Source organism: Mobula hypostoma, chromosome 27 (assembly GCF_963921235.1).
Source record: "Mobula hypostoma chromosome 27, sMobHyp1.1, whole genome shotgun sequence".
In the NCBI taxonomy this organism is placed as follows: domain Eukaryota; kingdom Metazoa; phylum Chordata; class Chondrichthyes; order Myliobatiformes; family Myliobatidae; genus Mobula; species Mobula hypostoma.
The window spans coordinates 24197698-24214522 of record NC_086123.1 but is presented as its reverse complement, the minus strand read 5'-3'; the positions used below and the strand labels follow the sequence as shown (position 1 = coordinate 24214522).

Sequence of the window (16825 nt, the reverse complement as noted above, 5' to 3'; positions counted from 1 at the left end):
CAGACTGGAATAGAGCTAATTTAGAATTAGAATCAGGTTTACTATCACCGGCATGTGACGTGAAATTTGTTAACTTAGCAGCAGAAGTTCGATACAATACACTATCTAGCAGAGAAAACAAATAAGATAAAATAATAATAAATAAACAGGTAAATTAATTACATATATTGAATAGATCTTTTTAAAATGTGCAAAAACAGAAATACTGTATATTTTTTGAAAAAGGTGAGGTAGTGTCCAACGATTCCATGTCCATTTAGGAATTGGATGGCAGAGGGGAAGAAGCTGTGCCTGAATCACTGAGTGTGTGCCTTCTGGCTTCTGTACCTCCTATCTGATGGTAACAGTGAGAAAAGGGCATGCACTGGGTGTTGGAGGTCATTAATTGGAGACATTGCTCCCTGAAGGTGTCCTGGGTACTTTGTAGACTAGTACCCAGGATGGAGCTGACTAGATTTACAACCTTCTGCAGCTTCTTTCAGTCCTGTGCAGTAGCCCTTCCATACCAGACAGTGATGCAGCCTGTCAGAATGCTCTCCACGGTACAACTATAGAAGTTTTTGAGTGTATTTGTTGACATGCGAAATCTCCTCAAACTCCTAATAAAGTATACCCGCTGTCTTGTCTTCTTTATAACTACATCAATATGTTGGGACCAGGTTAGATCCTCAGAGATCTTGACATCCAAGAAATTGAAGCTGCTCACTCTCTCCACTTGATATGTGTTCCTTTGTCTTACCCTTCCTGAAGTCCACAATCAGCTCTTTCGTCTTACTGATGTTGAGTGCCAGGTTGTTGCTGCGGCACCACTCCACTAGTTGGCATATCTCACTCCTGTTCGCCCTCTCGTCACCACCTGAGATTCTACCAATAATGGTTGTATTGTCAGCAAATTTATAGATGGTATTTGAGCTACGCTTAGCCTCACAGTCATGTGTATATAGAGAGTAGAGCAGTGGGCTAAGCACACACCCCTGAGGTGCACCAATGTTGATCATCAATGAGGAGGATATGTTATCACCAATCCGCACAGATTGTGGTCTTCTGGTTAGGAAATTTAGGATCCAATTGCAGAGGGACGTACAGAGGTCCAGGTTCTGCAACTTCTCAATCAGGATTGTGGGAATGATGGTATTAAATACTGAGCTATAGTTGATGAACAGCATCCTGACGTAGATCTTTGTGTTGTCCAGGTGTTCTAAAGCTGTGTGGAGAGCCATTGAGATTGCATCTGCCGTTGACCTCTTGTGGCGATAGGCAACTGCAATGGGTCCAGATCCTTGCTGAGGCAGAAGTTCAGTCTAGTCATGACCAACCTCTAAAATTCTGAAGTCTTATGCATTTCCTATACAGTAATTGAACTATATCTCCAAATTTTTGTTGCAAAGATGAAAATAGACCTTATATAATATACTGTGACCGCATTATTGGGTACCTCTTGCAACTAATACAGTGGCCACTGACTCTTAAGTTCATGTTCTTCTGCTGCTATAGCCCATTCTCTTCAAGGTTTGACGTGTTGTGCATTAGGAGATACTCTTATGCAAACCACTGTTGTAACACGTGGTTATTTGAGTTACTGTCACCTTCCTGTCAGCTTGAACCAGCCTAGCAACTCTCCTCTGACCTCTTTCACTATCAAGGCATTTTTGCCCTCAGAAATGCCACTCCCTGAATTTTTTTGTTTTTCGTACCGTTGTCTGTAAAATCAAGAGACCTTGCATGAAAATCCCAGGGGGTCAGCAGTTTCTGAGATATTCAAATCACCCTGTCTGGCACCAACAATCATTCCACAGTCAGAGTCACTTAGATCACATTTCTTCCCCATTCTGAAGTTTTTGTTTGGATATTTGCATTAATGATCAGGTGTATCTGACAAGGTGGCCTTTAACCCTACTTAACTATTATCTATCTGCACTCCATACTCGGAAAAATATTCTGCTTTTTCACTTTTAGTTTTTTAATGTTTTTGAAAATGTATTAATCATAAATCCCCTATCTTTTATTGGATTTTAAATTTTGTTAGAATCAGTAAATTATATTTAACAGATAATTTGTATCTGTAATAGGTATAAATTATTCTTTGGAGTGGTACGATAGTGTAGCGTCAATGCATAATTCAATCACAGTGCCACTGACCCGGGTTCAAATTTCACTGCTGGCCATAAGTTTGTGTGTTCTCCCCGTAACCGCGTGGGTCCTTCAGGTGCTCTGGTTTCCTCCCACATTCCACAGGCGTACTGGTCAGTAGGTTAATTGGTCACACGGATGTAATTGGACAGCACAGGCATGTTGTTCCAGAAGGGTCTGTTACCGTGCTGTATCCCTAAATTAAAATTTTAATAAAATAGAAAAAAAAGGTTTACTGGACAGTCTTATTTATGTCCCATTATTTTAAATGAAATGCTTCTATTTTCCTTTAAAAGCTATTGAATATTCTGTTTCCATGCTTTATAGGTAATCCGGTTTGGAGAAAAAATATCTTCTAATCTCTAAATTATTTTGAATTTTTCACTTTCAATAATTGATTCACTGACCAGCATAAATTTTCTCAAAATAGAAAATGAACTGAACTGAATTAGTGCCAGTCTCTACTTTTACCCTTAACTAAGTCGATCGTTCCTTGTAATCCTCGTATACCTGAGGGGTTTCTGATTCTCTGTGGACTTAAGCAGATCATGTTAGTGATCATAGTGTTATTTTGGTTGTGAGCATAAAATTCAAAAAGATGTCAAACAGCCGGCAGAGTAGTCAACAATATATATTTTTAAGGCATTCCTTGCCAATTTGTTTGCCTAGATACTCCACCCACCGATGTATATTGCCAAACAGTTGGACTATTTACCAAACAGCAAAGCATACTGGTGAAATTTTAAATACCTATAAATCTCTTCTGTATTATATATCTCAGATGTCTAATTGTCGACCTGTTGAGTTTAGCAATTGAAAATGGATTGACTTTTTCTTTTCCATGTGTTGACGGAAACTCTAAGACATATTATAACTAATGTCCTTGTGTAGATGTACAAAATAAGTTTTTTGGGGGAAAATGTTTGCTTGCAGTTTTCAATTTTTTTGGTGTTTACCAGTCTGACACATAGAGGCAGAGATGGGGTTTTTGGGCAGTCATTAGCACACATGACCAATTATTGTGTTCTCACTTGTATACTGGAAATGGCATTAAACAATCTTGAATCTCAAAGACAAGAATACTACCCAGTGAGCCCTTTGCATCTTGGGTAGTTTAGCTGCACAGGTTAGACTTTGTAAGCAACCTAGTGTAAAATTTTATATATTCCTAAACTTAGATTGACAAAGGTCATCAGCTTGTATTTTGTGCCTGTTTGTAAGGAAAAGTCAACACCTCTATAATCTAAGGCACTTTTTTTTTTACAGATCGACAGATATTTTTGGCAACATGGAAGGACATTCCAAATGAAAATGAAGTACAGTTTCAAATCAAAGACTGTCATCTCAATGCAGGTAAAATGCTTGATATATTTTGATCTTTGTGTTAATTCAGGGATTTGCTGTTTCTAAGTTGTAAAGTTCAAATTCTTAAATTATGGAATCAACATATTTGGAATATTTATGTCACTTGGTTTGCAGAGCATCCAAAGCTGACTACTGTTAACTCATTATCATGAGATAGCTAGTGTTTCTACTGCTTAGGAACTCGCCACATAATAGAATTCCCCTTGAAAGTCTTCAAGATGAAGTGAGCTTGAACCTCAACTTTATTGCTAGAGATATGAAAAAGTAGGTTTACTGTGTCATAAATGCGTATGCCATTTTCATTCTATTTATACTCAAAGTATAAGCTTTATATTATTAATTAATCTCCAGTAGCCATAAAACTCTGGTTTTTGTGCATCTCCTGAGAGCTGGTTAGGTGCACGATGGGGATAGAGTACAAAGTTCTCTTATTGTTCTGGATAAATTACAAACAGGATGCATGATGATCCTTGTCTATAACTTCATTGGTTTACAGGAGGCAGTCTACCATGAGATTGAATTGAGCGGATGCTCTTATCAGAATAGTTTTTCTAAGATGCTCCTGGGTATCTGACTGTTGTCTATGAATAGTGAATTTATTTCTGCTTTAGTTGATCCAGTGGCGTTTCTAGTTAATGATCACTCCTATGTTAATGGTGGATGGCTCTGTGGTGGTACTTCCAAGGCTAGGTGATTAACACTGTCATTAGAGATGGCAGTTGTTTGGCACTCCCTGCTTGTCAGCCCATTCCAAACGGTACATCTTCGGACTGTAGGAGGAAATCGGAACATATAGAGGAAACCCACATAATCGTGGGCAGAACGTACAAACTTCTTGCAGGCAGTAGTGGGAATTGAACCTAGGTCGCTTGTATTGTAAAGTGTTAAGCTAACCACTACGCTACTGTGCTGCCCCAAAATCCATTTAAAATCACCCCCTCTCTTTTGGCTCCATGCATAGATTACCACTGTGATCTTCCAAAGAAAAAACCTTTGTCCCTGGCTATCTTTTTGCTCCTAATAAATCTGCAGAAACCCTTAGGATTCTCCTTCACCGTGTCTGCTAGATCAGCCTCGTGTTTTCTTCTGCCCTCCTGATTTCTTTGTGTTCTCTTGCATTTCTTATATTCCTCAAGTACCACATTTGTTCCTACCTGCCTATCCCTGCTATGCAACTCTTTTTAACCAGAGCCTTAATGTCTTTCGAACACCAAAGTTCCTAAATCTGTTATCCTTGCCTTTTATTCTGACAGGAACATACGAACACAGTGCACTCGAAATTTCACTTTTGAAGGCCTCCCCCTTCCCAATTAAACCTTTTGCCAAAAAACAATTTGTCCCAGTCCACACATGCCAGTTCCCTTCTGCTACCATTAAAATTGGCCTTTTTCCAATTTAGAATCACAACCCAAGGATCAGACATCCTTTTCCATAATTACCTCGAAACCAATAGTGTTATGATAATGCGGGAGGAAACAGGAGCACCCGGACAAAATCCAGTCAAGGGGAGAACTGACAGATTCCTTATAGAGAGCGGAGGTAATCGAATTGCAGTATTACGGCTGGCACTGTAACAGTGTTACGCTAACTGCTATAGTACCACACTGCCCCAGTGAAGATACCTTCATCTTCGCTGTCTCCTCTAGGTGTTGTTCAGTGAGAAGGAACACATAATCGTGAGCAGAGGGAGGACAGTGACCTGATGTCACGAGTCCTCATCGAGTCTGTGTGTCAGTATTGAGGACTGAGTGGCTACGTCCTGCCTGTACTGTCACCTTCAGTGGCTTTGTCTTGCAGGTAGATCAGGACATGCATAGTAATTTTGATACGTTTACTGTAGGCTAGGTTTCTGCGACTGCCAGATTGTTGCTTGATTAGAGTGTGGGTTCTGCTGTCTTAATTTAGACACTTGTCCCCAGATGTTTGTGAGGGCTTTCCAAGGTCATTTTCTGTTCAATCTCTGAAAACTTTAAATGGGAGCATTTCAAGTCAATTAACAAGTATGGCAGCATCTGTTCTGGCAGTTGATCAAGTCTGGTGTAGCAGAAAGAAATGCGGCATTTCTTTTTATTTTTCCCTGAGAAATGATGCAACTAAATTCCTCAGTCCCATCAGTATTGTGGCTGAGTTCAGTATTGCTTTAAGCAGATCATATTCCTGAAATGACTCATTCTGCAGAGTCCACAGTTCCTTTGATCTTCAACAGTATGTGCCATCTTCTGAACTTGAATCTATTTGTCCATGACGTTTATCCTTGAAAGCTTTCTGGGCTTGGTTGTTTGAAGTCCTTGACCTTAATTTATAAAAGCTCTTTATGAAGCAGCAAAGGAAACAGTGAGAGTTTTGTAACTACTTAATAGATATTAAAACTTGATTCATTTGCTTTCATACTAAAACATTCTCAATTAAAAATCTACGTGGATTGCACTGTTGGTGTGTTTGAACTTTAATGATGCTGGATCAAATATTATCCATGGATGTGATATTTTTGGATTTTTATTTTTTATCTGTCTAGAAAGCATCACAAACTCTCTATTGCCTTTAAAGTGTTGCCATTATTCACAATAATAGTTATTGTAATCAATGCTGTTACATGATGGCATTTTAGGGTATTAAAAATATATAAAACAACAGTACAATTAAAATGAATGTATAGGGAGGCCTAATTACCATATCAACAGTTTATGAATTGTTTTAAATTACATTTCTGTATCTTCTAGCTGTTAGCATTTAATAAGTAATGTTATTGTTCGATTGGGACATAACATAGAAATTGGTACAATCTTATTCTTGTACAAAGCGTTGTAATTGTTCACCATTAGCAAGTAAAGGCGACACAATAACGTAGTGGTTAGCACAACGCTTTAAAGTACAGTCGACCCAGGTTCAATTCCCACCGCTGCCTGTAAGAAGTTTGTACATTCTCCCTTTGATTGCATGGTTTCCTCCGGGTGCTCCAGTTTCCTCCCATAGCTGAAAGGCGTACCAATTGGTAGGTTAATTGGCCATTGTAAATTGCCCCATGATTAGGCTATGGTTAAATTGGGGGACTGCTGGGTGGCCCGGCTCACAGGGCCAACTCCGTGCAGTATCTCAGTCGATAGATAGATGGATGTATTGACAACGGAGGACTTAACGAGGCCATTTGAAACTACAGCTGGGTTGTCAAATAATTTTGTTTTCTGTATTATCTAAAGTATTTGTAGTGGATTGGTATCATCTTGAATCAAATTTAATAGTATTGTATTTATAGATTTAATTTTTGAATTGTATTTAATTACATTCCACTTTGAATTTTGTGGGTTTAGTGTCAAACTTTTGTAAGTAGAGGAGCATGCAAATGTCATGTTTTGAAATTGATTGCTAAGAACTGTTCAGAACCAAACTTTGCTGGCTCGAAGTGCATTTTCCATAATCTCTGTAGAAAATGTTATCAACATGTCCTAATGTTTGGTGATTTGACTAAGTGTGTTCTCAATGTTTCGTTAAATTGCAGATGCTGTCACTGATAAGCTCTTTAACAATAACATATTTACTGTTGCAAAGAGAAATGTTGAAGGGCAAGATATGTTGTATCAGTCCCTAAAACTAAGCAATGGAATCTGGGTTTTGGCAGAGCTAAGGATCCAACCCGGCAACCCCAATTACACGGTAAGTGCTGAACAGTCTAATGTCCCTCCTTTATTGTCTCCATTTATATCAAGTTTCATTTTAATATTTAAATTCCTTATCTTTCTGTAGTATAGTATTATTGGGAATGGGAGGAGAAGTGATGTGTTTTTCCTGTAATGGTGTAATCTGTGTGGATATGCTTTTACAGCACTTCAGATGCCACGATTTTTAGCATTCATTTAACAAGCCAGTATAAATTTGGGAAAAGCCTTCACGTAAACCTGTCCTTATTGACAGCATTACCAACAGTCTCTTGAACACTCCGTATTTCACCATTTGATATAAAATCAAGATGATAAGTGTTTCCTGCTAGTAGTTTTTGCACAATATTCCAAAAAGATGTTTCGTCTCTAAATGTTACGGTTGTCAAATAAGTGAAGAATTAAACTACAACTTGCTGATTGTTTTGTTTAGATGTGAGTTTAATTCCTTTAAGTATTAAATTTAGTCTTGCAATGATATAACTTTACAGTTTTGAGTTTTTTGTTGCCTTCTCTACTAAATGTTATTGTGTAGTCTTCCCTGTGTGTTTATTAATGTTTTGCAGCGTTATTTCCCTACCTACCATTTCTATATATAAATCAAGATTAGACTTCTATATTTCTGTTGGGGAAAAGCTGTAGTATTTTATAGTTATGTTTTTTTTCCTTTGTTGCATGCCTGCCGTGATGGTTTTGTCCTACCGGTCAGGATTTGGAGGTTAGCAATTCATTTCATTTTAGTCAGTTGCAAAAGTTGCCACTTCCATTCTTTGCCCTATGCTTATGCAGTGTCTTTGATGCTATGCTTTGCTGGCTGACCTTCACTGGAGCCTGTTTCTGTTGTCACTGACCCACGACCTTGTGATTAAACCAATTTTTCGTCATCAGCTCCCCAACTAAACTGCTGGTTAGAACTTTTAATCATAAGCTCGGGCTTTGACTTGATTTACATGATATTTTAAGTTAATTTTTATCATTCATTCACAGTATAAGAGAAATTAGGAATATTATGAATCTTGCAAGAGCCTAATTGTGAACGAAACATAATTTAAAATGTTGGTACTCAGAATATTATAGTCTGCCTTGCGATTCTTCTGAAATCATTTGTCATCATAAATAGAAAATATTGTTGAACGAAAATGGGAAAAGGAGTCATGAAGGTTGTAGAAAGAGTAATTACAAACTTTTCAACTACAATTCCATTACTATCAGGTAGATGGTTTATTTTTTCCTAAACTAGAGATCACTATTATGTTTTGTGCAACATATTTTGCTCCCAGTAGTTAACGATTAATTTTGGAGAGTGGAAAATTCAATCTCAGAAGAATAGTTGAATTTCTTACATGTTAACAGCATCATTATATCAGCATTAGGAACAGACTACCAAATACGACTTGAGTTAATAGCATGTTGTATACCTTTTTGCTAGACATGTATACATAATTTCATGTAAGCCAGCCAGTAGTGTAGCGGTATTCGCACCAGACTTTGAGGCGAATGACTCTGGGTTTGAATCTGGCCGGCTCCTTGCACGCTTTCCATCCTTGCTGGGTTGTGCATCGAAAAAACAGACAAAAATGCTAAAGAAACAGCTAGGTTGCCACCCGATGCGCCACAAGGCACGGAAAAGATCAAAAAATTTTATGTAATTGTAATTCAGAATCCATCAGGTAAGGTATTAATATATAGAAATGTTTGTACCAGTAAAGGACCAGAGCCACTATAAGCTACCCAATCCTTCAGCAGTGTCTTGTAAGTTATCAATATATATAGGGATGAACATTTTATTCATAAACTTATTCATTTTAAGTTTACATCTCTTTTCTGCTTACTAATTTAAAAACCACTGTGTTACATTTATTGTGTGAATAAATTGTGAGGGAAGATATTAGACGTTGCTTCCTAAAGTGGGTTTCTATAAAGTGTAAATTAAGCATTTGCTTCTTCCCTGAAAAAGATTCATTGCACCCCAGGCAGTGCCTTTCACCAGTATCCTCCTGCCATTCCCTGTGCGTATTGCTCAGTGAACCTGTGCCCTGTGACCTTTACTGATTACAAATTGGATTATTCATGCAGTTTAATGAAACAGAGTGGTTTTTGCCTTCATTGCTATTCAGTGGAGCCCTATGTTTGAAGAGGCTGTTTCATTACTTGCTATTTTTGTACTTGTCTGCTTCTATGAATGAACAGGATGTGGCCAGCCAGTGATTTCCTGTGCAGTGCTCTGCTAATTTAATCAATGTTAATTTCACAAAGTGCCAATTGATTTTTTTCTTAAAGTCCAAATATGTTCTTCAACCTGTTCATAGTAAATAAGTATTATCTGTAATATTCCAGTAATTGGCATATTTTCATAAAATTTATGATTGAAATACGAGGGGTGATTGATAAGTTCGTGGCCTAAGGTAGACGGTAGAAGTAGAAAACCTAGCGCATTTATTTTTCCAACATAGTCCCCTCCTACATTTACACACTTAGTCCAGCGGTCTTGAAGTTTACAGATCCCTTCTTTGTAGAAGTCAGAAGGAGATGAGTTATACAGCTCTCGTTACATGCACGTGCAGTTCAACTCTTTGAGTGATAATGCAGAAAGTTTGCAGTTAATAACTCATCTCCTTCTACCTTAGGCCACGAACTTATCAATCACCCCTGCTGTGGACCACTTTCTGGAGGTCCAAGAGGCCGACTTCTACAAAGGAGAGATCCGTATGCTCCACAACTGCTGGACTAAGTGTGTAAATGTAGCAGGGGACTATGTTGAAAAATAAATGTACTAGGTTTTCTACTTCTACCGTCTACCTTAGGCCACAAACTTATCAATCACCCCTCGTATAATGTCCTTACCAAAATGGGTACACTCCATTTTTCTAATATAATCCTCAGACATGAAATGTTTATTCAACACAACGTATTTGGGAGACCTAAATTCATGAGAAGCTTTATAAGACTTTCTTCTACTGTAATATAATATAAAACAGCCTTATGCTGTTGTATAATTGGCTTTGTTTTTTGTTGCAGTTATCGTTGAAGTGCAGAGCCCCAGGGGTAACCCAACATGTTTTCCAAGCATATGAAATAATTTTGAAGAATTAAGCTATTTGATCACCTGTCTGGCAGAAGATCTCAGCATCTTATGTGTTAAATTTTCTTTATTTCAGAAGCCTATAAGCACTGATATGGACAGAATTTATAAAAATGTGACACCTTGGTGCCACTGAAGAGGTTACATTATTGTGAAGGGTATTTATTGTATACTCAAGATCTGAGTATATTAACCCATTGACACTAAAGTCTATTGTACAATCTTAGTATATCTAAATCCATTATTCTGCTAATAACTAGCTTTAAATACAAGATTCATATATTTACAACGTTGATTTGTCTCAGAAACCAGTCACATGAATATAATGTACTATCATGACATGGTGAATTGCCAGGTATGTGAAGAGGCTGTATGCCACCATTCCAGCTATTGGGTAATCGTCCTTGTTTAAATTTGTATCTTCCTCATGATGTGTGATGTAACTTTGAAATTTTGTGGTATGACATTTTGTGTATTTGTACACTAGTAATATTGGTTCATGCTGATAATATATTGCTTTGGGCCCCAACATTGCCAATATGGTGTTGATCAGTAGTCATATCAGAAATAAACTGGAACTTGTGGGGAAAAAGTATCCAGGTGGCTGATTTGAATGTGTAATAAAATGTCATTTTTAATTTTTATTTTATATCATGATTACCTGATGATGCATCAAAATTGGAAAGAATTCTCAATCAAGCATTCATTTTGGGCTCATTGTTCTTATTTTAAGATGTCTTGCACAGTAATGTACATTCTAATTACAAAGTTAATTATACTATTGGAATGTAAACTTGAGTAAACCGAAACCTAAATGCAGTGACATAATTGGAAAATACACTGAGTTGCTGTTAAATCTGCCATGTCACATTACTCTCAACTTGGTTGCCTCTTTTCCTTTATTATTACTGTGCAAAGTAACATATTGCCCATTGGGAACATTATTTCTGCTGCACTATCTATTTGAACATAGAAGGTACTGAGAACATTTTGTTTAAGAATTCTGCAGAACTTTTTTTTCAGTCACAAGAATCTTTCAAAGAGGTATTTAACGAGTTTAGAGTATCCATGGCCTAACTATTGGAGATAAAGACTGGGCAGAGGATTATTAACATAAATCTCAAAAATCTGTACAAGATCAGCTTTTGTGTGTGACATGGAACAGCAAATTGTTTTTGAAATTCATATATATTATTTTGACTCAAGACCATGATAAATTAGATAAGATTTTTCTTGAAGTGCTGAAGTAGAGGAAATTGCGTGCCTTGGAAAATAAGGGTGAAAAGTGGCTTTGGGTTTAGGGCTGGAGTTGTGTTGGGACTGGGGCTTAGCTGTGATTAGAATATACATTAACACTCACTTTTAATTTCTGTGAGGTAGAACCTTCAATTAATGAAGAAATAAATGATAAAGCTATCCGGCTTTGAATTATTCATTAACCACTTCAAAGTGTTCAAAACCATATATATCCGAGAGAAAATATTGGGTGCCATAGTACAAAGGAAGAATTAGAGTTTCTCTAGATGAACAGATCAAGTGGACCAAATGACTTTCCTCTCATTAGCTTGAAGTGTAAAATTTCAACCATACAATATGGAAATATGGGTAAACACAGTGGAAAAACAAAAGTCTGGCCTGCAACGAGGCCTCCTTTTAGAGGAAGGGCTGTGGGAAGAAAACAGTTTCAAGGAAGAATAATATTTATGTCTTAATTTAGTTTCAGGGAGATAATTTTGTAGAAGTATGTCAGTTTTCATGGCTAACAATATTTTTTACAGACCAAATTGAAAAGCATATCATGTTTTGAAAATTAACAATTGTTGATCGATCCCTATATATGCTTGTTATACCAAAACTAACTTTTGAAAGAAGGTGGGAAGGAAAATTAATCTGGTGGAAAAAATATAAGCTGCAAATATTTTATATCAGCCAAGTGACCAGTCTTCACAATCTCCAAATGTGCTTGGTCGGAACTAGTCTACTCTGAGCCTGTTATTTACCCAGATTATAGCTTGATATTTTTCTGCAAGGGCATAGTGGACCTTTGGAACTGGTTATTGGCTCCTGCGAGAATGCTAATTTGTTGAACTACTTTAATGATAGGATGTTTCATACTAGGGTTGAGGTGACATCATAAAGCTGGATTCTGTATGACATTGTTGGCGAAAATGAACCAAGATGAATTATCAAGATTTTTATCCTTAACTGACCTGGGTTTTATTTTTTAACCAAGGTATTAAATGTTCTTTGCAAGGAGCATGAAGTGTGTATTTTGTGATGCACAGGCATTATAGTTCTGTGAGACCAATTGCATGGACAGTCTGCCTTTGTTCATGTGTGCATATTTGCTGCTGGTCATCCTTTAATCTCGTTTTTATCTACAACATTCCCTAATGACTTTTAAAGATTCAAAGTGTATATGCAGTTTACAACCCTGAGATTCATCTTCTCACAGACAGCCACAAAACAAAGAAACACCATGGAAGCTGTTAACAGAAAAACATCAAATCCCCAACACGCGAAAAAAAAAGGATAAATCACACAAAGGACAAAATAAATGAGCAAAAAACACGGAATATAAAACACCAAACCACAAAGTCATCAAAAGAGTCCAGGTATGTTCAGTTCAGCCCAACCCAGCGCTGTGTCCCCAGACCGCCCAGATCAAAATAGCAACAATAAAAAGAAGCAACCAGAAACACATCATAATGTGAATTACTGAGCCTGAGCCTGACCCACGAACTCTGGGAGGAGAGAGATCATTCATACACATGGACCCTTCTGGCAGCGGCATTCGAGAGGGAGAGAGACCCCTTTGCTCAGTCACCTTCCTCCGGGAACAGCGAGAAAGAGGAAAACGGACCAGTCACCCACAGGTAGTCGGCGCTGAACACCACCCCCCCCCCCCCCGCCTTCTGCTCTCATTTTCGTTGGTTTCAAACTTCCACGATGCTTTAATCGGCAAGAAATGGAGTGGATCACTGGCTTGTGCCCCATCTCCAAGCTGCCACACGCTTCACTCGAAACCTCACCAAGCTCCCGCAGAGACAGCAAAGTGCCAGAGCAACACCACCAAAATGTAGATAACAGGCTCCAACAGTCGCAGAACCACACTTGAAAGAAATAGAATTGAAAGTAGTTTTGTGGACTTCCTTTGTTAATCTCAGCCTTCCCTTCAACCTACTCCTCTGTATATTTAATTATAACCAAATCATTTCAAACAATGCCTTCCTCAAAGTTAGCTCCAAACTTATCCCAATGATCTATTCCTGGTGCGTTTTACCCTTCTCTTGATTGCACCTGAAGTTATGGGTCCATCTTCCATGTAAAGGCTGACAAAGTCTAGTTTTCTGTCTTAACAGCTCACAAGCTTTTTTCCCCTGTATACTTACAGTAAGTTTGTTTTCTTAATGTGAACACTGGGAAGACCAAAGTCAAACTTTGCATGCCCAGGTCCACCTTCACGATGACAATCTGTTTTGGCCTGAGAGAGTGTTTGCAGCCTTGGTTTCCTGATGTGCCTAACTGAGATAACAACCCAGTTATCCTTTCATAAAGTCTGCTTGCATATTTAGTTCTTCCTCAGTCCATCTGTTCATGTCAGGCACAGCTGTTGCACATCCCTCCCTTCTGCTACCTCAGTTTCACTTCGTACCATTCTACAGTATCCTATGCCACACTAAGTATTACTATCCTTGATGTACTGTATTTGGCTACAATTTTCCTATATTAAATACCATTGTGATCTTGCCTCTTCCCTCTGATATCTTACAGTCAAGGATTTATTTGCAGCAGCATTCTGCCATCTGGAACCAATGCTGTAAAATTTCTTAAATCCTTGCCTCTCTCCCCTCCATTAAGGTCATCCTCAGCACCCATCTATGTTTACAAATGCATTTAATATTCCCTTTGATTTAGTGTCATTCTTTTGAAATTCCCCTGCTCATAGACATAAACTAATTTTTCAGACAGTGAATTCTTTTTCAGGGTTACTATATTAAATTATTTCTACAAGATGATTATAATGTAAAATATGATTGATCAGAAATTGCCACAAATCCATTCAATCCTATTTTGAAGATTGCATTTATGCAGTCACTCAAATTGGAAGTCGCAGTTAAAGGATACCACTTAGCAAGCACAGGTTTTCAAAGTGATTTTGATGAGACTGAACGAGGAAAGGAAATCTCTTATCTGAATTGATTACCAAATTACACAGTCAGTAAGTGGATAATAAAGTGCAAAGTGAGCAGGAGCACCTCATTTATGAAGTTGAAAGATTAAGATTAGCCTAAGGAAGTAGGAATTCAGGATAATATTTAACTCACCAGAGGTTGCAGAATCCTTATGAACTTTTTTAAGAATGGGGAAAGTTGTGCTTGAAATATTTAACACAATTGGGAATGTAGTTAGGATGCATTTTGTTAAGGTTATATACAGTTGCAAAAGAAGTTTGTGAACCCTTTGCAATTACCTGGTTTTCTGCATTAATTACTCATAAAATGTGGTCTGATCTTCATCTAAGTCACAATAATAGACAAACACAATCTGCCTAAACACACAAAAATGGTACTAGTCATCAATACTGAGTACAGCGTTTAAACAATCGCAGCCTAGGTTCATAAAAGTTTGAGAACCTCTGCGGTAATGCCTTCTGCAAAAGCTATTTGGAGTCAGGTATTCCAATTAATGAGATGAGATTGGAGGGTGTGGGTTGTAGAGGTGTCCTACCCTATTTTTGAAAAAGACACAAAAGTTACTGACAGAGCCTGCTCTTCTCAAGAAAGACCTGTTAATGTGCACTTTGCCTCGATCAAAACAACTTTCAGAGAACCTTTAGAAGAATTGTAGAGATGCATGAAGCTGGAAAAGGCTATAAGAGCACTTCTGAACACTTGAGTGTTGATCGGTCTACAGTAAGAGAAATTGTTTACAATTGGAGGAAATGCAGTACTGTACTACTTTCTATAGTGGGTGTTGTGCAAAGATCACACCAAGAGCACACATGCAATGCTGAAGGAGGGGAAAAAGATCCCAAAGGCAGCAGCTAATGACCTGCAGAAATCTCTAGAACTTGCTACAGTCTCTGTTTATGTATCCACTATAAGAAAAACACTGAACATGGGAGGATACCACCGCTCTCCAAAAAAAAACGCATTGCTGCATGTCTCAAGTTTGCAAAATGACCACCTGGATGTCCCACAATTCCTCTGAGAATATGTTCTGAGGACAGGTGAGGCAAAAGTTGAACCTTTTGGCAGAAATGCCCACTGCCATGTTTGGATGAAAAAGGGCACTGCCTGCCAACACCAAAATCTCATCCTGGCTGTGAAACGTGGTGGAAGGAGCATCATGGTTTGGGCTGCTTTGCTGTCTCAGGACCTGGGTGGCTTGCAATGTGGAGGGAACAGTGAATTCAAAATTGTATCAAGATATTTTACAGGAGAATGTCAGAATAGTTGTCTGTAACCTGAAGCTTAATAGAAGTTGGATGATGCAACACGATAATGATCTGAAACACAAGAGTAAATCAACAACAGAATGGTTTAAAATGAAGAAAATTCATGTTTTGGAATGGCCAAGTCAGAGTCCAGACTTTAACCCAATTGAGATGTTGTGGTATGACTTGGAGAAGGCTGTTCATGCAAGGTATCCCAGAAATATTGATGAACTGAAACAGTTTTGTGTGGAGGAATGGTCTAAAATTCCTCCTTGCCATTGTGCAGGTCTGATCGGCAGCTACAGAAAACATTTGGTGGAGGTTATTGCTGCTAAAGGAGATTCTATCAGTTATTAAATATAAAGGTTCACATACTTTTCCAACCTGAACTGTGAATGATTAAACAATGTGTTCAATAAAAACATGAAAAGTACAATTGTTTGTGTGTTATTAGTTTAGACAGATTGTGTTTGTCTATTAATTGTGACTTGATGAAGATCAGACCACATTTAATGAGTAATTTATGCAGAAAACCAGGTAACTGTGAAGAATTCACCAACTTTTTCTTGCAACTGTATATATATTTTAGACCAAGTGTAAGTAGCAAATCTACTTTCTATAAAAGCTATTGCTGATTACAGGTCCTCTCCAGTTTACAACAGGGTTCTCGGCTCATAACCTGAACAGTTTGCAAGTTGGAAAAGCGGCCTTGATCCGAGTTGCCACACAGCAGAAGATGCCTGCAGCTCCATAGCTGACAGCACATGCATCTTACCAGCCTCTCACTCATATGTCAGGCATTTGTAAGCAGGGAAAGACCTTTGACCATATTTTACCAGTGCTGTTTGATTTAGTATTTTTGTCTTGAACTAGATCATTTAAATTTCTGTCTAAGTACCCAAGTAGACTTTGATTTTTCAATGCCCTATCTGCTTCAGTCACTGCTTTCCATTCATTATTTTTTAATGAACTGGCTTAGCCTCCAGTTTTTCATCGCTATTTTTGTTATTTTTCTGCTATTAAATGAACACTACTGTTCTCTATTTGCTAGGGTCACTCATCCTTCTAAAGTCTTCTATTAAACTTTACAGGAGAAAGTAAAATCTAGGATTGTTGCCATTCTTCTTGGATATATTTGATTGACTCTCTGCCTTT

General features: G+C 37.9%; 1 protein-coding gene across 2 annotated transcripts in view; it reads left to right on the top strand.

The window, feature by feature from the left end:
• ap1b1 (adaptor related protein complex 1 subunit beta 1) overlaps positions 1-16107 on the top strand; it is a 71711-nt gene extending 55604 nt beyond the window's left edge. Inside the window, exons 21-23 of one of the 2 annotated variants that reach the window (XM_063034371.1) lie at positions 3397-3483; positions 6992-7146; positions 10167-16107. In XM_063034371.1, coding sequence (XP_062890441.1) covers positions 3397-3483; positions 6992-7146; positions 10167-10241 — 317 coding nt within the window. In that variant the 3' untranslated portion in view covers positions 10242-16107. The remainder of the gene's footprint in view (positions 1-3396; positions 3484-6991; positions 7147-10166) is intronic. The other variant, XM_063034372.1, reaches the window with a different exon arrangement.
• The last annotated feature ends 718 nt before the right edge of the window (positions 16108-16825 follow it).